This window comes from Mus caroli, unplaced genomic scaffold (assembly GCF_978045245.1).
Source record: "Mus caroli unplaced genomic scaffold, Mus_caroli_1 scaffold_4, whole genome shotgun sequence".
In the NCBI taxonomy this organism is placed as follows: domain Eukaryota; kingdom Metazoa; phylum Chordata; class Mammalia; order Rodentia; family Muridae; genus Mus; species Mus caroli.
The window spans coordinates 152,390,160-152,413,675 of NW_028227259.1; the positions used below are offsets into that span (position 1 = coordinate 152,390,160).

Below are 23,516 nucleotides of genomic sequence, written 5' to 3' on the forward strand. Positions count from 1 at the left end.
CACAGAGGCCCTTGGTACACATGGGGGGGATAAAGGGATGACATACAGAGGACAGCTTTGAATAAATGAATTGATTGAGCAAATTTAAAATTCAATTTGAATCATGCGAGAAAAATAAAGAAAGCAGAAAAGATTGTGTCAAGGTTTGGGCTTCTGCCAGGTACAATCTGTCCTTCCATTGAAGAAAAAATCATCCTGACACTTAGATGATAAGGTAAGACTGTTAGGATAAGCATCAGGACTTCTGCAACAGGGAGAAAGATTAGCCCTCTCCATGACAGCAGACAGCTGAGGATTGGTAGCCAACGAGCCACTGAGTGACACGGCAGAGGGGAGAAAGTCACTGGGAAGAGGGAACCACACTCGTGGGAGCTCTTCCAAAACAGACTTTCAGGATTGCTACAGAAGGCAGGCCAGTGTGATCAGATATGAGCAGGTCTTGCTGTGCTATAGATCTCACCCGAGGACAAGACCCCACAGGCCAGTCCCAGACAAGAAGAGGGCTCGCAGGAGGCCCGTTAGAGTTTGGTCTGGTACCGAGTTACATCTGTCACAGACTGATGGGTCTGTGTCCTTCTGAATGAAATGTGGGCATCAGTGCAGGATGTCAGAGAGGGCTCTCAAAAAGTACAGGGAGCGGAGGTCACCTTGAACGAGGGAAGTGTGTTATGACATTGTTATGGCCATGCCAAGGAACCCCAAAGCCTCAAGGAAATGGCAAAGTCTTCCTCTGGTCCATGTGGGAGTATTGACAGGGTGGTGTGTGGGAAAATGTCCACTAGAGCTTTCTCTCCCTGAAGGTTGACAGTCTGTGCTGAAAATATTCACTGTGTCTCCCCCTATACACACCCAACCCTTATGGCCCGGTGGCTACTCCCATACAGAGGTGGGTCCTACCCAATTAGCTAAATTTGCCCCCAGGTTTCCCTGTAGATAATAACACTGCCTCCCTGTTTGATCTGCGGGCAATAATCCCTCCTCCTTGTCCAGATGTGTATAATAACCCCGCCTCATTGTCAACTCTATAGTGAGCTTCCAGAGTGCTGTAGTTTCTCCAGCAGAGAGTTCAGACCAGCCCAGTGTGATCCTGTCTGTCTCTGCTTCTCTCCCTTTCTCCTCTTGCCTTTCTCTTCCCCTCTCTCTCCTCTTTCCTCTCTCTTTCTCTCCCCCCCCCCCCGCCATCTTGTGTGTGTCTGTCTATTCTTCGTTCCCTGGCTATCTCCCTACACCTGTCAAGTCCAAGTCCCTTGGGTCTATGTAGGATGCAGCAAGAAAGAGAAAGAAATATTGAAAATATTAAATTGAAGTGTTAGAAATAAGAGGCTCAGTACATCAATAGACTCAGTGGACGGCCTCACCAATAGGATTCATCAAGCGGAAGACAGAACATGAGGGATGTGAGACAGAAGGGTCACGTTAGAACATTCAGACAATGACAAAAGTAAAATAAAGAATGAACAGGCTTACAAGATCAGCAGGACTTCATTTACAAACCAAATGTATGGATCCTAGCAGAAAGGTCTCTAAACCTAGGAAGGAAGTTGGCCATGCAGGTACAGGAGATATTTTTAATGCCAAACAAGACTAGACAAAGACTTTCAGGCATTGTATCATAGAGAGATCCCTACATGTTAATAATGTGGTGACCTCAATGCCAGTAGGCAAATCAACCAGAGCATATACACACCCCAAAATCAACGAAAAATCAGAGTTAAGTGACACTGTAGTTTAAGTGGACTTAGCAGACATCTACTTGGGTATTTGACATAGCAACCAGAAAACATGCATTCTTCAGCCGCCCAGGGCACCTTCCCTAAAGTAGCTCACATTTGAAAACATAAGTCATTAGGGAGGGAAAGACGCCTTATTAATTAAGAGCACTAGCTGCTCTTGCAGAGGACCTAGGTTCAATTCCTAGCACCTACATGGATGTAGGGTTGTGGGTGCCGTGTCTGCTCTGCCACAGGGCACAGCTGCTCAGGGAGGCAGGACACGGCAAGTTTGACTGTGCTTACTCCATGATATGTGTTGGGCTGTTAAAAAGCCCTGGAAAACCACTCAGAGTAGAGACGCTCAGCCTGAGGTTCGAGGGATGGATGGGGCCAAGGAGTTCTCAGGCTCTTGGATACCCAGGCGCTGCTGGAAGTCCTGGAAGAGCTGAGAACAGAATCTGGACCCTGCGGGTTGGGGTGGGGGTTGAAGGTTGGGAAGGGGAGCTCCAGCTGGTCCTTCGTGGCAGGCTTGGCTTGGACTTGGTGGCAGTCGTGGCTGAGAGTACAGAGAGGCCTTCTACGGAGATTAGACAGCAGCTCTATAGGCAAAGGCCGTCTCTGTGGCTCCCCATGTCGGATCCCGATGAAAAGAGGCAGTCCATGGTTTTAAGGCATTTACTGTCATGGTGGAAAGTGGATGTATACAACCATACCCCATTTTTTAGGGTGGGCCCGAGATTAAATACCCTTTGCAGGGAGGAATGTCTAGGAAGGAAAGCTTATTGGCTAAGCCCTCCAGGCCTCTAGGTATCTCATTAGAATGGCAATCTCTGTGACCACAGGTCATATCCATCCTTTTCTTCATCTACATGTGGAGGACTTGGGGTGTTGCCCTTACATGATTGATGGCCATACATCTATGGGGACTGCAGCTCGTGGCAGGGGCCTGGTACCCGGGAGCAGGCAAAGTCATCCCTTCAGGGTCTCTGGGGCTTCTAGCCTTAGCTCAACTGAGGACTGGGCTACCTCTCACAGTCCACTCCCCCACACATGGGCAGCTCTCAACCATAGTTCCAGGGTCTCTGATGCTCTCTCTGGGCTCCTCAAGCACTGCATATGTGTTTTGCAGCCATATAGGCAAAGCATTCATATGCATAAAAATAAAGAAAAGAATATTCTTTTAAAATCAGAGAAATCTCAAATGAAAACTCAGTGCTTCTCAAGGTCTTCAAGATTAAGAACAAGCCAAGACCACAATCAGTAAGTGAGGAATCATTAATAAAGATGAGGACAGAGATTAATGAAATGGAAGTAAAAGAGCAATACAAAGAAAAAAAAATCAGTGAAGCACAGAGTTAGTTCTCTGGTAAGATAAATGAGATTGGTAAATCCTGCACTAACCAAAAGAAAGAGAAGAATAGCATCACTAAGGCTTTGTTGAAGAAGGAGGCATTACAACAGACACAAAGGGCAATCAGAACTGCATTAAAGTATGCTTTGAAAAGCAATTCCAGTAAACTGGGAAAAAGAAAAAGATGGCTGAGTTTCTAGACCTACCCAGATTCAACAAAAGAGTTATATACGGATTGATACACACAGTGGGACTGGATTAGGAACAACATGTCTTCTACCAAAAAACCCAGCCAAACAAACAAACAAACAAAACCAAAGCTGTAGCCCAGATGGATTCACAGCTAAATTCTATCAGATGTTTAAATAGCTGATACCAGCGTTCCTAGAACTGGTTCATAAAATAAAAGAGAATACAATAGAAAGGAATGCTTCTAAGTTAATTTTATGAGGCCAGTATTTTTCTGATATTAAAACAAGATAATGACACAGTAAAAGAAGAAGGAAAAGGAAGGGAAATAAAACTATAGGCCAATCTTCCCGATGCACAAAGAATCAAAAATTGTCAATAAAACACTTGCAAACTGAATTCAACTTCTCCTGAAAATCATCCCCCACTACCCTCACTCACATGGACCATATTCCAGCATGCATGATGATTCAACGTACCCACTCAGCCATCTTGCTGGTCCCCCCAGTGAAGTTTATTTAGCCTCAAAGAAGAATAAAATTAGCCAGATGTGATGGCACACAACTTTAATCCCAGCAAAAGGCAAAGACAGATAGATTTCTGTGAGTTTAAGGCCAGCCTGCTCTACAGTCTATACAGGGAGGTCCAGCACAGTCAAGGCTACACAGTGAGACTCTGTCTCAGACCCTCCCACCCCCTCAAAAAGGAATATCATCATTTCATAGAAGAGTGGGTAAACAGGAGATCATTGTATTGAACAAAAATAAGTCAAACTCAGGATAAGTCATGCATGTTTTTGTTGATTTGCAGACCCTAGATTGTCCATAGATACACAAAAGTATTTGTGTGTCCATATAATCCAGTTGTGTGTGTGATGTGCAAGCTGAAAGGAGACTGGGGGGAGGAGGATGACTCGTGGGGAGGTGTGAAGGGAAGGGAAAGGAGGAGGGGAAATGAAGTCCTCACTGGACCTTCATGAACAAGGAGGGCAGAAGGGAGGGAAACTCAAGCGCTGTGCTCACTCACTGTCCGTGGAATGATGTCTTAACTGCAGTAAATGCCATTCAGTGGTGCTAGCACAGGATTTCCATGCTTACGCAGCCACCCTGGCAACTGGGTGGAGGATAGGATTTCAAGAGAGGCTCAAGGGAGTGGCAGGCCACTCTAAAGGCTGTTGAAACACCCTAGACACAGTGACAGTGACTGGATGTGTTAGGTAATGTTGCTGTCGCATGACAAACACATCAGCATAAAAGGGACTGGGGGAGGAAAGGGTTCATTGGGCTTACAGCGTTCAGTCCATCATTAAGAGAAAGCCAAGGCCAGAACTGAAGAGAGACCGTGGAGGAATGCTGTATACTGGCTCGCTTGCTCTCTTCTGGCTTGTGCCACTAGATCCCAGGCCCACCTGCCTAGGGATGGCACCACCCACAGTGGGCTGAGCCCTCCTTCATCAATTAGCAATTAAGAAAACATTCCACAGGCATAAACATATTTTCTCTGGGCAGTTCTTCGGCTGAGGGTCCCTCTTCCCAGGTGACTCGAGGTCTGTTTCAAACTGACAGCTGAAGCTATGACAGATACTTACAGTGAGGGCTATGTATTACACTCTGATAAACAGAGTGTAAATTGAAAATATTGGTCTGAGGGTAAAATGTTTGTTACACACAAGACTCTGTGTTGAAGCAATGGCACTATAAACCTGATGTTAAAGGGTATTATACACCTGCAGTACATTTACCATACCTAACACAGTTGCTATCCTAGCATGGTCATATCATTACTGTAGATGTGGCTCCTGTGATGGCCTCGGGGCTAACTGGAAGCTGGAGCTATTACTACTAGTTAGCATCATACTAGAAGTTTGAGCTGCAGGTGGCCAACCCAAGGAAAGACACAAATTCAAGTGACAGCAGTAAACAAAGTTTCTGCTGAGTATGTATTGGTTTCTTTATAAAGTCAAAGACTGTAAGCAGAGGCATTGTCAGTCAGGGAACACACACTTTGTTAGGCCATGCTTGGGAAAGCTAATGAAAGGAGAAATCAGAGCAAGGAGAGATCCCTTGGCTGTTGGTTCACAGTGAGCGAGCCGACTTGCTATGTCCTGGAATGAAGAAAACTGGACCCACCCTCCACTGAGGTACAGTCCAAGCCACAGACGCCATATTAAACAAGCCTCCTGTTCTTCATAGCAAGGCCGGGTTTATTAATTGGGTTGCCTGAAACCTGTGTTTTTAATGAGGCCACCAGCTATCCAGTGTGGCAATTCCACAGCCCCTTTGGGGATGCTCCCCCCACCCCATACACACATACACCTCGTTTTGCTTAATAGGCCATTTTCAGAAGACAGGAGCTTAACTCTTTTTGACAGAGTGTATCGATATATTCATCATGCAGGGAGAATGTTGTCATGTCATGTTTGCAAAGTATGATGGCTTTCTGGTCTTTGAAAAAAAAATGGTACCTTGCAAAATTTATCATTAGTATATCAGGAAAGAGAGCGAAAATGCCTTTGTTGACATCTCTTGCTGTCAGATGTAAAACGAAATAAATAACCCAGTTTGTGCTGCTATACTGACGCACGTAGTTCAGGATCTTGCTTTCCAGGCTTCAGGAAGTGAATTGGAGTTGTTTGTGGACCAACAACCACGTGGTTTTGTATGGTTGTGCTCAGCTGTGGTGAGGGTGTTGTTGTTCAGACATTGTGCTAGTTACTTTTCTCTTGCCGTGCTAAAAATACTAGGACCAAGAACATTTTAAAGTTTATTTTGGCTTCCGTTTCCAGAGGGATAGAGTCCATCATGGGGCTGGAGAGATGATTCATCGGTTAAAAGCACTTACTGTTCTTCCAGAGAGCCCAGGTTGAGTTTCCAGAACCCATGGGGTATCATTCATAATTATCTTAGCTCTGGAGTTATAAAGCTGGCTTGATCTATATAGAGTTCTAGGCCAGCCAGGGCTACATACTGACCATGCCCTGTCTTAAAAAAAAAAAATCAAACTTTTAAAACAATTTTTTATAATATGTATGAGTACCTGTATGTATGTGCACACATATGTGCAGTGCCTGTGGAGGTCAGAGAGGGAATCAGATCCCCTGCAATTGGAGTTTCAGACAGTTGTGAGTCACCATGTAGGTGACAGGAACCAAATGTGTGTCCGTCATCATCGCAAGCATAGCCAGTGCTCTTAACCATTGAGCTGTCTCCCCAGCCCCAGCATCACAAGCCAAAAGAGCCAAAAGCCAGCTGAATGCCCGGCTGGTGAAAATAGTCTATATATCAATCTCAGCGAATAATTGCAGAAACCTAGACATCATATGCTTCCTGACACACCCACAGCCTCACTTCTGCAGGACTGTAATCCCCCAGGATTGAACTTGAGCCCAACCCAGACCTGAGAACAAACGACTGGGGATTAAGGAGAAGCCAAGAGGCAAATTCACTTGCAGGCATTCAGCAGGGCACCTGGACGGGTCAGCACAAGCCTGTGACTTTAGGGAGAGAGAAGTGGGGATTGCCATCCAGAAGGGGCAGGGGACTTGAACCTGATTGAATCAAAGAGCAAAGAAGGGGGGTGTGGACCCCTGCAATGTCTTGTGATCTTGGAAAAAAATCACAAACCAAAATTCTGTGACTGCTGAGCGGACCTCCACCCTCCCCTCCTGCCAAGGCCGCCACCAACTTTATTTTGTCTCTGAATTGGCTGACTGGTAGGTACCTTAAACAGTCCCACCCACATTGAGACTATTTAAGAGCCATCATTGAAGATGCTTCTGTTACTCCCTGAGTCTTTGGGGTCTCCGTCGCATGACCTGGGCTTTCTATCACATGTTCTTGCATGTAGCTCCACATAGGATTTCACATCCCATCAATGTCTTAAATCTTAACCCGAGGCATGAGCTTCGGTTTTGTGATGAGCCTCAACCACTCTGGTGGCTTCTGCCGTACATGTGCCTCAGCCTTGCGGGGACATTGCCAGCCTCCCCCTTAGTCAGCTTATTTCTTTCCTATGCTAATTATGGGCTCTCCTGGGCCCTCCTCTTCTCCTCATTCCCCTGCTTCACCCCAGCCTGTGAACACAGATTTAGCTTGGCCCACATAATGTGTTCCAGTGTGGAGATGGTTCCACGACGGTCTTAAGAGTTAGGGAACAAAAGAAGGTCATAACTCGGGGTGTTTTTCAAATTGAAGGCATCAATTTGAAATTGATTTCAATTGTAGGGAAATCTCTGCTATGGGTCTCAGACCTGACCTGGTGACCATCCCTAGCTTCCGAGTTGGTGGAAGCTAGGAGTGGGTTAGAATATTCCAGGAAGTCCCCACATGGGTCAGCTACAGAGGTGGACCGCGATGGCTAAGGCTAGCTCAACAATTTTTGACTCCTGATCTGCAACATTCTAACTCAACATAATCATGATTTCTTTCAGCACTCCCCCCCACCGCCCCCACCTCCCCATAATCATGATTTCTAACCAGTCAACTAACCTTATAGAATCTTTAGCATGGTTTTGGCTTTTTGTTTTAAGTATATTTTATTCATGATAATGGCCTCAAAGTTCAACCATACTGTAGTACAGGTCAAATCTCTTTTGAGGCTGGTGGTATGGCTCAGTGGTAGAATGCCTGGCATGCATGTGGATCTACCAACATTTTTTTTTCTTCTTTGTATTAAGCCACGCGATATTCCAGTGCATATATTACACATGTTCTTTTAACCTTCTTCCACTGAAGGACACTCTGGATGCTTTTGTCTTTTAACTCCTGCCCACACTGCTCTGACTATAGTGTGCAGGACCACTACTTTGTACACAGTGATTTTTCTCCCATGGTTTTAAAGGTCCTAGGAAGACTCAACTCAGGTTCAATGTCAGGGTATGGGAGCATCCCTCCCTCTGAGAGCCTGGTCCATCTCACCTCCACAGAAACCTCACGTCTTAGTTACTTATCTATTGCTATGAATAATCACTGTGACCAAGGCGACTGATAAAAGAAAACATTTAATTGAGGGTGTGCTTACAGTTCCAGAGGATTAGAGTCCACAACCATCACAGCAACAGGAAGGCAGGCAGGCAGGTGCTGGAGCAGCAGCTGAGAGCTTACGACGTCTGATCTGCAACAGGAGATAGAGACTGTGTGAGGCTAGGCCTGGAATGGACTTTTGAAACCCCCGGTGCACAGTCTCAAATTACACACTGCCTCCAACAAGGCCACACCTGCTAATCCTTCCCAAACAGTTCCACCATCTGTGGCAGAGGCTTTCAGATACATGAGCCTCTTGGGACCATTCAGACCACCACACCTAGCTCCCCACTCCACACAGCCTGTACTGTGCATGGCCCCTGCCTCTCCCATGGACATTTCATTTGAAAGCAAACCAGAAAGTGTTCCTAATAAGAAAACGCAGACAGAAAGAATCAGAGTGGAAATGATCTTGTCCTCCTGCTTTTCACTCCATAAGTATTGGCTGCTGAGACCGAGTCTATCTCTAAAACAGCATTTTAAACCTATGCAAGTATGTGTATGTGTGTGTGTGTGTGTGTGTGTGTGTGTGTGTGTGTGTGTGTGTGTGTTATGCCATTTACCCTTCTCCCCCTGCTGAACTGTTAGGTCTCCTTCCTAAAGCTTGCCACCAAGGTCTGTTCTCTTATATGGCTGGCCACTGACTCATTCCTGAGGTTGACACCAAGGTCCATCTATCAAAACACCAAGGTCCAGCAACCAGAGTCCATTATTTTGACTAACCTAATAACTAAAATACCCAACTGGAACTTAGCAACGTCCCCTGGCTCATTCTAACACCGAAGTCCCTGTCTCCTCTTATAATTTACACCTGCAAAGCAACTGCTGATGCTTCTGCCTCATTCAGATTCAGCCACCTTGTCTCATCTCTCTGCCTTGCTTAATTAAGGATCTCTTTGCATTTGGCTTGTGCTTGGACCTAGGTGTTTGGATGTGGTCTGTGCCTAACCTGGGATCCAGAGGGGAGTATCCCACAATGCACAGGTCCCTTCAGACCTGGAGTTAAAGAGAGCTGTGAGCCGCCCACCTCATGTAGGTGCAAGGAACAGAACTCAGGTCTGTGGAAGGGCATCAAGTGTTCCTGAGCCATCTTTTCAACTCTGTAATTTTGTGGTTTTGTTGATGATAAAATTTAGGATCACTTGCAGCAAGTTTTCAGTAGCTTCTCTACTGAAAACCTGATCTTGTAAATATCTCCGAATTTTATTTTTCAGTGTTGCATAGACACATTTTAAAATACAAGGTCTCCTCTTTGGTTTTTGTTTGGAAGAAAACTTCTGCCTGTCTTCTTTATTTTTGAATTACAAATTACAAGTTGAAGTTTAAACTCCCTAAGATTTTTAGGCTGTTTGCTTAGAGGAAATAGCTGTCCTCTACCCCAGTTTTAATCTTAAGTACTAAAGATATGTGAATGGTTTGTGCAGGGCAGTGATCTTATAGGCATAGCAATTATATTTTACATGTAAAGATAATTTCAAATGAGGTTCAGGGCATGGGGATTTGTACACGAGCCAAGAGCCCTCCTGTTGGCTGTGGACTGGGCAGAGAGACCTTGTCATTGGTCGTGTTTATAAATGTATTTACTCTTTGGCGAGACAGGCGGCCAGGTCTGGCACGCCTCAACCCACCCTCCACCCCCTGGGTCCCTGAGGGTCTCCTTTTGTGTGTGCCCTGAGTCCTCTCTAGGCGTGTCTGCGCGGTATGTAGACAGTGCTATATACAGAGCAGCAGGGCTGTCTGCTCAGGGAGATGCCACTGTCAAAGGCTAGGTAGTTAGGCGACAGTTCATCCGCAGGGGTCTGAGGATTTCCGGAAACTAGGTGGCCCTGGGTTGTACTGCTTCTGCCGCCGCCGCCGCTGCTGCTGCTGCTGCGCCGCCCGGCTCCCGCCCCACTCCCCCCCCCCCCTCCTCCTTCGCAGGAGGATTTACCAGCCGCCCCGCCCTCTCCTCCCGAGTCCTCCTCTCTGCAATCGCTGAAGTTATCAGGAGAAATAAGGTAGTCGGGAGACCACATGGAAGTTGTGACAGCTCCCGGGGGCGGCCCTTTGGGAGCCAGCACCTCGGCTTAGGGACTGCAGCCGACTCGTTGAATGCAGGTGCTGCGGAGCCAGCCTGCCAGGATGGGCCATCACTGCTGCAAGCCTTATATCTGCCTTCAGTGCCTGGATAAAACGGTACTTGGCTTTTCCTCTCTTCTCCCCACCTCCCCCTCCTTGGTCTGGGCAGAGAAGGTGTGAGCATCCACCTCTGGCCCCCGCCTCTCTCGCATGCCTGTGTGCTTTGTTGGTGAGCAGGAAGCTCCGGGTTCTCCTTCCAGGGTGCTGGATGGTGAGTGGTGCTTACAGAAAAGCGTTCATCCTCCCCGGCTCTGCAGAGCCTTACATAATGTTATGTTCCTGCAGGCTCAGATAAAACTGTTGCATTTTGCAGACATAGTAGGGAAGGTCTTGAAATTCAAACTGCCAGGGGAATTCTGGGAAGGTTCTTAATGTATTTTCTTAGTGTACCTGGGAAACCTAAGATGTCCTGGTGTGGAAAGAATATGGGTCAGCTGGGCAAATGTTTTCACTAAGCTAAACTGGAACTTCGAAAGTTTATCGCTCTGGATTTAAAGAGCATCTCTCACGATTGCCCATGTGAGATTGCCCATGCACAGCGGTCTAGTTTATTCTGTGAGTTTCATGTCACAAAAGGGTGACATGGGGGCTAACACCTGATGAGCCAGGAAGTCTGGGGGTTCACTAGAAGGAAGATTCATGGCCAGAGAACTGAAGTTGACTTAGAGAAAGCGCTGTATGGTGATTCAACACAAAGGCTGGCTCTGCTGCTGATGCTTGGCGGATCTGGCTGCTTCCTGAGGGCTACGCTTTTAATTCCATCTCTAGATAACTACTATCAAGAACTATTCTCTGTGATATAGATTTCATCAAAGAGGCATGAAATGGAATCTCATGGGGCACGGGAAGCCTGAAATTACCTCTTTTTTACCCGCATGGCATCAACTAGGAGATAGCCAGGAGTCTAGTATGTGACCAGGTGAAGGGGAAATATATGGTTTAATTTAAAACTCATTACAAAGCAGTCACTGGGGATCATCTCTGTCGGTTCTGCTCATGAACCCTGACCTCCTGTCGGCTCACACACTATCTCAGAAAACTAAACTGTCCCTTGAAGCTCACTTCGGACTTTTGTTCTGGTGCAGGCATTTCAGGGAGTTTGGCTTTTGTTGGCCAGGGTCAGAACTTAAGTTGTATGTGTGCGTGTGCGTGTGCGTGTGCGTGTGTGTGCTTTCAAGAAATCAGCATACAGGAAGCATCTATATATTCACCACCAAAGCCACTCTTTTCCAAGAGATGTGGCTGCAAAGGGGAGTCAAAGAGCACTTTATAACAGCAATGTGCTAAAGGGAAAGAGAAGCCACGTGCCCGGTAATATTGTAAAGTTGGTACTCCTAAACTCAGGTCCACACGTTCCAGAAATAGAGCCAGGCACAGAGATGGAGCCTGTAATCTCAGCTCCTCAGGTGAGGGGTAAGGTGGGTAGGCTGAGAATTCAAGGCCACAAGGGCAGGATAATAAGACCTTATCTTCAGTGTGTGTGTGCGTGTGCGTGTGCGTGTGTGTGGAGAGGGAGAGGGAAAAGGAGAGGGAGAGAGAGAGAGAGAGAGAGAGGAGAATCTTTTAATCTTTTAGAACATTCAGGTGCTGTGGTGCACACCTTTAATTCCAGCACTCAGAAGACAGGGCAGACAGATCTCTGTGGTTTTGTGGTCAGCCTGGTCTACCAAGCCAGTAGACCCGAGAGGGGCTGGGGGCTGGGGAGAGCAACTTTTTTGTTTGAGAATAAGGGATCTTTAAGTGAGTCTGCCCTGGTTTCTGTTAGATCAAATTGCTAAAATAATAGCCTTCCTTATATTACTATTGCATTTAAGGATTTTTGGAAAATAATGTGTTATTCATCTCTGAAGAAGCATGCTGTGTGATGAACTGCCGTTTGTTTTAGCTGTGAACCCCCAAATTCAGTACCTCAGTTTCCTGTGATAAAAATGTAAAACGTTAAACTGCATTAATAGACCTTCTCATTACTGGGACACGCGTATTTCTTGATTTTTTTTTCTTCTTTTCCATGTTTCAGAATAGTTTTCCAGCATAGGGTTTAATGGCTGCATATTTAGGTGCCTTTTAAAGGAGTGGGGACTTCTTTTAAAATAAGAGCAGGCATTGTTTTGCTATTGCTTGCTTTTCAGGATCACTTCACAAGAAATGTGTGTGCCCAAGTCCTTCCTTCACTCCGTAGCTGTTGTGCAGGCGCTGTGATGTAGGAGACTTAGTATAGCAGTTCATTCTGCCTCATGCTTTGGGCATAGCTGGCTGTGAGTTTCAGCAAGCCCCACCCTCTGCTAGTCCTCCCACTGTAAGCCCCGCCCTCCGTTTGTTCTCCCACTGTAAGCCCGCCCTCCGTTGGTCCTCCCACTGTAAGCCCCGCCCTCCATTGGTCCTCCCACTGTAAGCCCCACCCTCTGTTGGCCCTCACCATCCAGCATCAACACAATTTAAAAAGTGTTAGGTGAAAGTTTTCCTGATAGCTCTAGCCCAGAGAGTTATCCCTCTGAAACCAAACCTTTCCTACTACCGTCACTTAACTATGCGAGAGGACATATGAACTTCAGAGATAACATTTTTTTTTTCAGTTTGGTTACACAGTAGCTAAGATGTTCTTTTTTTTTTTTTTTTTTTTTTTTTTTTTAATGGTGAGCTCTGTAACTTTGTAAACCATCTCCGAAAGGAGGGTAGAAAAGCGGCGCCTGGAAATGACTCTCTACCTTGATGCACCAGGAGAAGCTGTACAATCTTCCTATAAGGCTAGGAAAGCATCACCTGGAAATAGTTCTCTACCATGGTGGACCAGGAAAAACTGTACAATCTTCCCAGAGAACAAAAGGAAAACAAAACTGCTCAGCAAGAAAATGTTTAAAACAAAACAAACAAGCAAACAAACAAACAAAAACTATCCATGTTGGGGCCGGAGAGGTGGCTCAGTGGTTAGAGCACTGGCTGCTCTGTGGAGGATCTGGGTTCAATTCTGAGCACTCACAAGGTGACTCACAACCATCTGTAACTGTGGTTCCAGGAGATCCAATGCCCTCTTCTGGCCTCCTCTGGCACTGCATGCAGATACTGAACATACATACATACATACATACATACATACATACATACATACATACAGTCAAATACACACCCATGCACATAAAATGAAAATAAACAAGTCTTTAAAAGCTATGCATGCCTGTTGTCTTCCTGCCCACCACCAAGCTATCCAATTGGCCATATGTGTCACTGCTGTCCTCCAGGCCTGGTTGCTGCAGACTATCAGTGAATGATCTAGAAACATGACCTGCCTTTTCCCAGTTACTGATTCCCTTGTGCTTCTACATTCTCCCAAGGAAGTACAGATAGTATAGACATCCATGACACACACACAGAGCAACCAAACAGTAGTTACAGCCTAGAGGATAATTAAATGAAGGTTCTGGCCACTGCAAGACTGGGAAACAAGCTGGAAAAGAATCATAAGTGAGGCTCATGGGGGTGGGTGTGAGGATGGGGCGGAGTTTTAAGGATGGGGCGGGGTTTTGTTAAACTGACATGGAGTGGGGATGGAGCTACAAGCAAAGAGTTCACCGGAAAGTGCTTTTGCTCCGATGTGATGAAGCACAAGAGGATAGTTCTCACTTAGCCTAAACTCTGGAAAATACAGTACAGAGAGTGCAGAGACCTCTCCTGCCTGGAAGTCAGGCTTGCAGCTTCTTAACTTGTATTAATGGAGAAGTGTAGATCTCCTAGAGTTTTGTTGTTGTTTGGTTTTGGCTTTGGGGGTTCATTTTATCTGGGGAAAGGCTGCTTTTGGTTTTGTTGCTTGTTTGCTTGCTTGCTTGCTTGCTTGTTTGTTTTTTAGCAGAGATGCAATCTGACTGTACTGCTCATACTTTTGGGAAGGTAGACTAAAGGAAGGGAGAATCTACAAAGAGCCGAAAAGCATCTTAAGTGCGACACAAATGTATTAAAACTCCCTTCGCTGGCTTCTTCTCTTTCTGCTGCTTGCTCTCTAGGATGCTCCTGCCTTGCATGTTCGATTAGCGTTTCCTGCTCCTTAGCCTCATCCATCTCTGTTTCCAGTTGCTTGTTAGCCATCCAGATGTGGATACCCTTGTTATCTTCCTGCTAGAATGATACTCCCTCATTAGCCACCGTCTCCTGGGTAAACAAGATGTTTCTTTTAACTAGGGGTTCTCCCAGCATGCACAGGGACAAAGACTGGACCGACCTTTTAAGTTCAGTCACTCCGGTTTCTTTTAATACAGGGTTTGACTACATTGTTCACACAATTAGACATTCGTGTATAGGGAAGAGTATTAAATATGAGCAGTACTTTGTGTTGAATGGGTTTTTGTTGTTGTTGTTAAATTTCATTTCATAGTAGAAAAGTGGGCCGTTATACAAACACACTGTAGCTTCGTGTTAATTAGTTGAGAAAGAAATAAGACTTATTGATTATTTCAAATACTGTATCAGCACTATCTTGAAACTGTAGCAGAAAGAAAACTAAAGGTTGCCCCCCTATCTCTTGGGATCCCCTCCCTGAGCTCTGTTATAAATCTGGCCACACTTTTTAATATCCACACTGAAAATGAATGGTCTGTGCACAGAAAGCCATGGAAATTACTGCAGAGATACACGTGTTCTGTGACTGGCTCACCCTGAAGATGCCAAGGAAAACCTCTCCCCCCCCCCCAGCATGACACATTTTACCAAGTTAAGCCAGATGTATAGGTAAGAGGCAGTATTGTATCAGGGGAGAGCTCCCGACTTCTTTGCAGCTTAGTATGTAAGTGTCATGTGTGAAATTCAATTCACAGAAGAAAGGACTTAGTTATTTCCTCAAATATCAGAATGCTGAGAAAGGCCCCTCCCCTCTTTGTTCTCTGAGGCAGGGTCCTACTGTATAACCCAAGCTGGGCTGGAACCTACAACATCTGCCTCTGCCTCCCAAATCCTGAGACTACAGCTATGTGCCACTGCTCCTGGGTGGTCCTATTTCTTATTTAATTCCTTGGGAGCATCGTGGCCCAAGTCATATGGTTGGTGCCTATTATTAGCACTTACACAGACCAAGCTAGAACTATGGGAGAAGGGCTATGGGAATGGCTCAGGAGTTAAAACCACTTGGCTCTTCTTGTAGAAGACCTAGGTTTACTTCCCAGCACCTACTTTCAGGTGGCTCGCAACTGCCGGCGATTCTAGCTCTAGGGGATCTGACACTTCGGGCCTCCGCAGACACCTGCATTCACATGCTTGTACATACACATGTACACGTAAGTAAATACGATATAGGTAGCTCATTTTTAAAAATATAACAAAGATTATTAAGAGTCCTTAGGCATAGACAGACAGACACACACACACATACACACACACCAGGTTTAGAAGCATGCTCAAACTACAGTGAATTTACTCATCTGTCCTCGGTACCTCTTACAGACAAACAAGAATTCTTCCAGTGAGTTTCACAGAACAGGATCTGAAGTTACAAAGAAAAAAGACTATGGGTTCATCTGGTAGGGTAACAAAGGTTCCCAGAAGCCCCCAGTGCCATCTTGTATCACTGTTCCTCTTGACCTCTGCCTAAGACCTTCCCTTCATAGACGCTTTTTATTTCTCCTCTGGCCTCAGTTTAAATCTCCCAAGACATCCTGACCTCCTGGGCTACCTCACACTCTGCTATAATTGCTAGTGTACCAGCGTACTCTGAGATACTGGTTTCTTGGAGGCCAAAGTGCCATTTGCCTGGCACACAGTAGGCACTCAGTTAGTGTCTGGTAGTGTATAAGCTTTCTGATTCAGTGGAGGGGAAGCCATCCAGAGACACTGGATACAACCTTAGTTTTATGGATTTGTTGCTCATTCAAGAAGGGGCGTGGATGGATGTGATGTTAACTAGGAGAGACTTTTTCACTTCCTATTTCCACCAGGTCTATAAGGTAGTGTCAGCCATCCGAACAGATAACACCAGACTAAGCAGGTTAAGGTAACAGAGTGTGGCAGACTGGCTTGAGGCTTGGCTACTCGTCCAGTTGTTTGTTGTTGCAGGGATGAGTGGCTTCTATGCTCCGCCAGGTGTATTTAGCTAGAAAAGAGGGACGGCCAGATTCTCAGAAGTCTGTGGCATGGTGTCTTAGTCAGGGTTTCTATTCCTGCTCAAAACATCATGACCAAGAATCAAGTTGGGGAGGAAAGGGTTTATTCAGCTTACACTTCCACACTGCTGTTTATCACCAAAGGAAGTCAGGACTGGAACTCAAGCAGGTCAGGAAGCAGGAGCTGATGCAGAGGCCATGGAGGGGTGCTGCTTACTGGCTTGCTTCCCCTGCCTTGCTCAGCTTGCTTTCTTATAGAACCCAGGGCTACCAGCTCAGGGATGGCACTACCCACAATGGGTCCTCCCCCCTTGATCACTAATTGAGAAAATGCCTTACAGCTGGACCTCATGGAGGCATTTCCTCACCTGAAGCTCCTTTCTCTGTGATAACTCCAGCTCGTGTCAAGTTGACACACAAAACCAGCCGGTACACATGGGGAGCCAAGCCTTCAAAGACTGTCCAGGGGAGTAGACCTTCTATGATGTTTCCTGGCCCCTGATCATCTTGGGTTCCACATTTAAGATCATGTATCACACTGAAATAACAGGAAAGCCAGGACTGCGAAGGGGAGGTATGTGATGAAATGGGAGATGATGCTAAGAAGCCATGAACACTGACTTGAGGAGAACTGAGTGCTCCACAAGTTTCTATTTGAAAGGAAGCCTGTCTTAGACTAAACAGTCACCGGAGAGGAATGGCCTTCGTGGGCTCTGAGGTGCCTGGACTCTGTCACCAGGACAGTGTGGGTGGTTGATGCATCTATATTTAGCCCTCTTGAGTGAACACAGACATTCACATGCTTGGCACCAGTGAGGAATTTTCCACACATTCCCCATTTAGGAATGTGCTGGTCTGACCCCCTCCTGTCCCAATCCTCCCGGCTTACCGTCATCCAGAGAACGGTGTAAAGAGTGATGTGAAATCATTGCAGGACTCTTTAAGAGTCCCCGGAGACTAAGGGCCTCTCATGATCAGGACTTCTGCTGGCCTCTGTGGTTCCATGATGGGTCGGGGGCTGGCTCATCAAATTGAAAACCAATGGAAGTGGTCATTGGTGTTCACCTAGCCAACGCCGATCCTAAGGTCACCACGATTGACACTGCCCACCGCAGCTGTCATGATGTCATTCTGGTTTGGCTTTCAGGAAACGCACAACAGCTCACTTGGTGCATAAGTCAGAAGGGTTGATGTCATTTCGAAATCAAGCACTTAAGGAAGGAAGGATCTTACCAGAACAGGCAAAACAGCCAGGTTGGCCTTGGCGAGCTAAGGCTGAGCAGAGCCAACATCTTCAGCAGGAATGTGTCCAGGGACATCAGAAAGGTTCATCTCGAATTGATGGGGGGTGTGTGGGGGGGAAGCAAACAGCTACCCTATCTGGAGATACAAGCCCCCCAGAAGGATGAGCTAAAGAGGCATCAAACACTGGAAATGTCCCAACATGCAACCCGAAAGTAAATTTCAAGGACAATCACGGGTAGTGTAAGCTGACAGGATGGAGGCAGAGGTCAGGGGCTGTAGCTAGAGAATTTTCCACAGAGCCAGATCCGGTGGCAGCTGGCTGCCTCTCCTCAAGTTAGATGTGAGAGGGTTACATGACCAAGAATGCAAAATCCAACCCATGTCCAGCCCGGCTCTTGAGGTCACACCGACGTGGGGAGAGGTAGGGAGAACCTTGGTGTGTATGCTGTTTGATAATTGGGCCCTGGGTTGAAACGCCTGGGTTTTCCATTTCTAAGGCAGCTGGTCCCTTCATCACAGAGCCTCTATTGCCTCCGCATAAATAGAAAAAAAGTCCAGGGATCATTAACAGTACTGGTGCGCCTCAGAATCTGGAGTTTCTACAACCACAGTCCTGTAGTAGTCAATCAACTTGGTCTCAATCAATCAACCATGCATCCGAAATCAATACTAGAAGCACACAACATTTTGGTCTTTTTTTTTTTTTTTCTTGTTTTGCTTTGTTTTTTGTTCTTTGAGACAGGATTTCTCTGTGTAGCCCTGGCTGTCCTGGAACTCACTGTGTAGACCAGGCTGGCCTCGAACTCAGAAATCCGCCTGCCTCTGCCTGCCAAGTCCTGGGATTAAAGGTGTGCACCACCACTGCTCAGCTGGTCTTTTTGTTTTTGTTACCATTGTTCCCTGGATAGTATAGAGTAACAACTATTCATAACGAATTTATACCATATTCAAGATTATTAACAATGGAGAGTTGGTTTCAAAGTCTAGGTCATTGGTTCTCAACCTGTGGGTGGAGACCCATTTGGGGGTTGCATGTCAGATATACTGCTCATTAGATATTTACATTAAGTTTCATAACAGTAGCAAATTATAGTTATAAAGTAGCAACAAGAATGAGTTTATGGTTGGGGGGTCACCACATGAGGAACTGCATTAAAAGGCCACAGCATTAGGGAGTTTGAGTACCATTGCTCTAGGAAAATCAGAATAGGATCTCTGTACACGTGGCACTGTTTTATATAAAGGACTTGAGTATACATGGATTCGGGTATCCTGGTTAGGATGGTTCCTATAATCAGCTCCTACAGATACAGAGGGATGGCTGTGTTTAAAGGCGTGGGGAAAGGAGGCAATTGTTCTGTGTGTGGCTAGTAGAAAATGTTTGGTAGAACTTAGCATCAGGAACCTTTATTAGATAGCAAATAGTCTTTATGTAGACTGTTCAGAAACTTGGTCATTTCCCTTCTGGGGTGGGTTCCTTACTTCCAGTCAGGGCTGCTTGCTGTGATTTGGGGGATCCCACCACGGGACGGTGTTGTATCCATCAGGTGCTGGCTACAGTGGGAAGCCAAGGAAAGCACTGGCTTTGGGTCTGCAGTTGGAGAGAGTAGATTCTGATAGTTCCTTTGTTCTCAGCTCAATGCTGTCTGAGTCTTCATTGACAGATGCCTTTCTTGTGCTATCCCTTGACTGATGGGATGCACTCAAGATTTGAGTTCTCTGGCTGCGTTTGCAAAGTAATGGTTGTGACTTTTCCACGTTGTCCTTTAACATAGTACTTTTCTTACTAGTCTTTTTTTTACAAAGCAACTACTGAAATGACCCCTCTCCAAAGTACTAGATTGTTACAAGATGGTTGTCAAGTGGTTATAGGTTATAGGTGATAGTTAGAACAAGTGTAAAAACAAACAAACAAAAGTCCTAGGGGCCAGAGAAATGGCTCAGTGGTTAAAAGCACTGGCTGCTCTTTTAGAGCTCCTGAGTTTAATCCCCAGCACCCACATGGTGGCTCACAGCCATCTATAAAGGAGTCTGATGCCCTCTTCTGGCATGCAGCTGTACTTGCAGACGAGTACTTAGACAAAAAAAAAAAAAAAAAAAAAAAAAAAAAAAAAAAAAAAAAAAAAAAATCCTGGGATCAGTTTGATAGTTACAAATTAAAACCACAGGAAACCATGGATCAGTAACACCACCTACCACCTATGAAAGCACTATTGCTGTATTGCATCTGCTAACTCCACTGACCCCCATTGCAACCCCATGCAGTAGTCCCGATATTTGATGTGAAGTCTTCTGAGGATTAGGAAGTCTATACACTCTGTGGTATGATTGCTCCCTGAATTCAGCGAAAGCAAAACGGCTGTGGGCTGAAGGAACGACCAAGCTCCCTGAACAACCTGGGGAGCCTTCATTGCTTTGTACTGATGTAGCAAAATGTATCCAGCCACAGAAGTTTATGTCTCAGAGCTGTGAGACTGAGAAGCAACACCAAGGCAGGGACAGCATCCCACAAGGGCCCACACTCTCAGAGATGACCCCTTCTTCTCTCGATTATGGAGGAGGTATGATACCTTTGCCATGAGCTTGCTCACACTACATAGTAACCGGGCCACCAAGCTACTTCTCCAGCTTCCTATGTATGACAACAGAGTTTCATTCAAGCATTACAAATATCATAGCATTACCTTCGGATAACCCAAGGCTCTCCCAGGAGCCCACAGCCAACCTGTGCTACCTCAGTCGAGATCAGTGGTTCTCAACCTTCCTCTGGCTGAGACCCTTTAATACAGTTCGTCATGTTGCGGGGACCCCCAACCACGAAATTATTTTTGTTGCTACTTGACAACTGTAATTTTGCTACTGTAATGAATTGTCATGTCAATATCTGTGTTCTCCAATGGTCTCAGGTGCTGTGAAAGGGTCATTGGACCCCCAAAGGATCTTGACCCTCAGGATGAAAACCGCTGATCTAAGCGGTTTTCACTCAAGCACAATTGTGCGAATTGCCTCTAGTCCCACAGAGCTCAGATCCATGAGAGGCGCTGCTGTGTTTCAGTTTTCTGTTGTTCTTGTCAGGGTCCATTACTGAGTGGATCGTTGGGAGCCTCCTCATGAGTGTTTCTTTACATGGAGGTCGAGCCAGCCTGACCTGTGTGCGTTATTAAACCTCATGGTACCTCAAATGAAATGAAAATGCCATCTCTTCTTTCTATTTTTACTAGTTTTTCAGCTAGCCACTGTCTTAGTTGGCTTTCTGCTGCCATGATAAACGATGACCAAATGCACCTTGAGGAGGATGGAGTTTATTTGGCTCACGTGTCCCGATCACTCCATCACTGAGCAAAGTCAAGGCAGGAACCAGAGAGATACATTGCGCATTGGCTTGCTCCCCATGGTCGTCTCAGTTCCCAGTCTTAGACAACGCAAGACCATGTACCCAGGGATGGTACTACCTACCATAGGCTAGGCCCTCCCATGTCAATCAATCATCAATCAATCAATCAATCAATCAAGAAAATGTCCCCACAGACACACCCATCTGCCAGTCTGAAGGAAAGAATTCCTCAGCTGAGGTTCCCTCTTCCCAGGTGACCCTAGTCAAGTTGACAAAGAAAACTAACCATGAAAAGCAAGGGTGGTCGGTAATGAAGGAGCATTACTGACCTTCCAATGCTGTAACAAAATACCTGGCATAATTAACTTAGAAACAGAAAAGGGTAGCTAGTGCTCACCTCTGGAAGTCCTAGGCTTCAATCAGATGGACCATTGCGTTGGGCCTCCTGAGGGCTTAATGGATGGCACTAGTGGGGACCTTGAGGTTGTGGCTGAGAAGAGGAAGAGGCCAGGATCCCATTGGCTTCTTAAAGGGCACACCCAGTGACTTACAGACCTCCCGTGAGACCCCACCTCTTAAAGATTCATGGTGCCTCCTAGTTGGGGGAATCAAGCCCATGGACCTTCGTGGGACACTGAACATGCAAACAACAGTCAACTATCCCAAGGCCTGGAAGATACCCGTGTTAGGTGTTTGGTCCATATTTTAGCCAAAGGAAATCTCTCTGGAACCCAGTTTGCATTACATGTACATCCTGTTGATTGACGGGGACTTTCTCTGAAGAGCTCACATCTCTGATTTATGAGTAGTATTTCCTTATTATTGGCAGTAAAATCTGAAGAATCCATCTGTGGTGACTCATAAACGTAGATTGCATATGTGGTATGTCTTCAGGTGCTTAACTGTTTTATGTCATGGAATGTAATTGATATAAAAACAAGCAGTCATTGCATTACAAGTGGCTTTTTTTGCCCTAAATAATACTTCTAGCATAGAGTACCTCCTATGGCTGGAGTAATGCCCAGGGTGGATCAAAACCCATAGAAACCTCACTGTAAGATGCTATGACAGACAGAAATGTTTCATACCAAGGCTTCGGTCCTGATTTCCATTATTCATTAGATAACTAACCAGTAATGGACAAAAGCGTAAGCTTAAGGGAATAATTAGTTTTAGAAAAATAAGCACGTGTGTGTGTGTGTGTGTGTGTATTATCATAAGCTGTTTCATTGTCAAGAATCTCTTACTATCATAAAAATTGAATGAGAATCTGTAGTATATACTAATACATGCAGTACATTCATGTGTAGCAGAGACATACTTAGAATTATTCCAGGATGGTGTAACAGTGTGATTCAGAGAAAAGATGGCTGTGGGTGTTATTATATATTAATGACACAAATGGATGAGTCTGACTTGGTTCTGTTATGATTTATATAAAGAAAACGGTCCTCCCCTTCAGGGCTAGACTTACTTGCTTAATGTGATTTATTTATTAGACATGTGACGATGCTTTTGTAGCACAAAACTAGACGACTCTCATTATCCTTTTTATTTTTTTCAGAGCGAAAGAGCCCTTGCAAAAGAAAAGGAGCTGTCAATCGAACTTGCCAACATCAGGGATGAAGTTGGTAAGTAGGGCACCTAACATGAAGACCATTTACCAATCTAGAGGTGGGCGGGGCCTACATGAAGACCATTTACCGATCTAGAGGTGGGCGGGGCCTGGGAGAAAGAAACCTAAAATTGAGGCGGCCCATGCGATAGATGACTTTATTCAGAGCATCGGACAATTTATGCTCTGAGGGTTAAAAAGTGCCACATGAGTAACGTTCTCATACGTGCAAACTATATATAACCACAAGGACAAGCTGTAAATGTCAAAAGCATCTTTTCATGGAGGCCTATAAACTAATAATATCCAGTTGTAATGAATAATCTAAAGTAAACTCACTCCTATCTGCTACCCCTGGGAGGAGCAGGAAATCGTGCCAAGAACAAGTCATGATTCTTAAAGAAACTGCAGCCAGAAGACTCTTGTCTTGTTTTTCTGGAGTTTTCTCACAAGCACTCAGAATTCCCCTCGAAGGACTCTCTATTCTTGCGCTGTGATCTGACGAAGACCATGAAGAATGTCTTCCCCCGATGTCTTGAATGTGTAACAAAAGCCACTGTGTTTCCTGTAATGAGCCAAATCAAACCTGTCTGGACCAGCGAAGCAAGCATCCTTCCATCCAGCACAGTGGTAGGCTAGAGCCTCACAGGGAACCATCATTCTTGCAGGTCTGTTATTACAGAGACAGTTTCTCCAGGTTAGCATTGAGACTAATCAGGTCTTGACTGTTCTTCACAGATGGCCACACGCACATCAGTCTCTATCACGGGCTTGTGACAAGCGGCCCTCCCCCTGGGCACCTCCAAGGGTTGGATCAAAATCATGAGGGATCATATTGAAACGTGTAATTT

General features: G+C 45.6%; 1 protein-coding gene across 2 annotated transcripts in view; it reads left to right on the plus strand.

Annotated features, from left to right (window-relative positions):
- Mtus2 (microtubule associated scaffold protein 2) overlaps nt 1-23,516 on the plus strand; it is a 355,323-nt gene that overhangs the window by 297,961 nt on the left and 33,846 nt on the right. The window contains exons 1-2 of one of the 2 annotated variants that reach the window (XM_029477862.2): nt 10,215-10,448; nt 22,615-22,681. In XM_029477862.2, the coding sequence (XP_029333722.1) occupies nt 10,365-10,448; nt 22,615-22,681 (151 nt within the window). In that variant the 5' untranslated portion in view covers nt 10,215-10,364. Of the gene's footprint in view, nt 1-10,214; nt 10,449-22,614; nt 22,682-23,516 lie in introns of those variants that run through there. The other variant, XM_029477860.2, reaches the window with a different exon arrangement.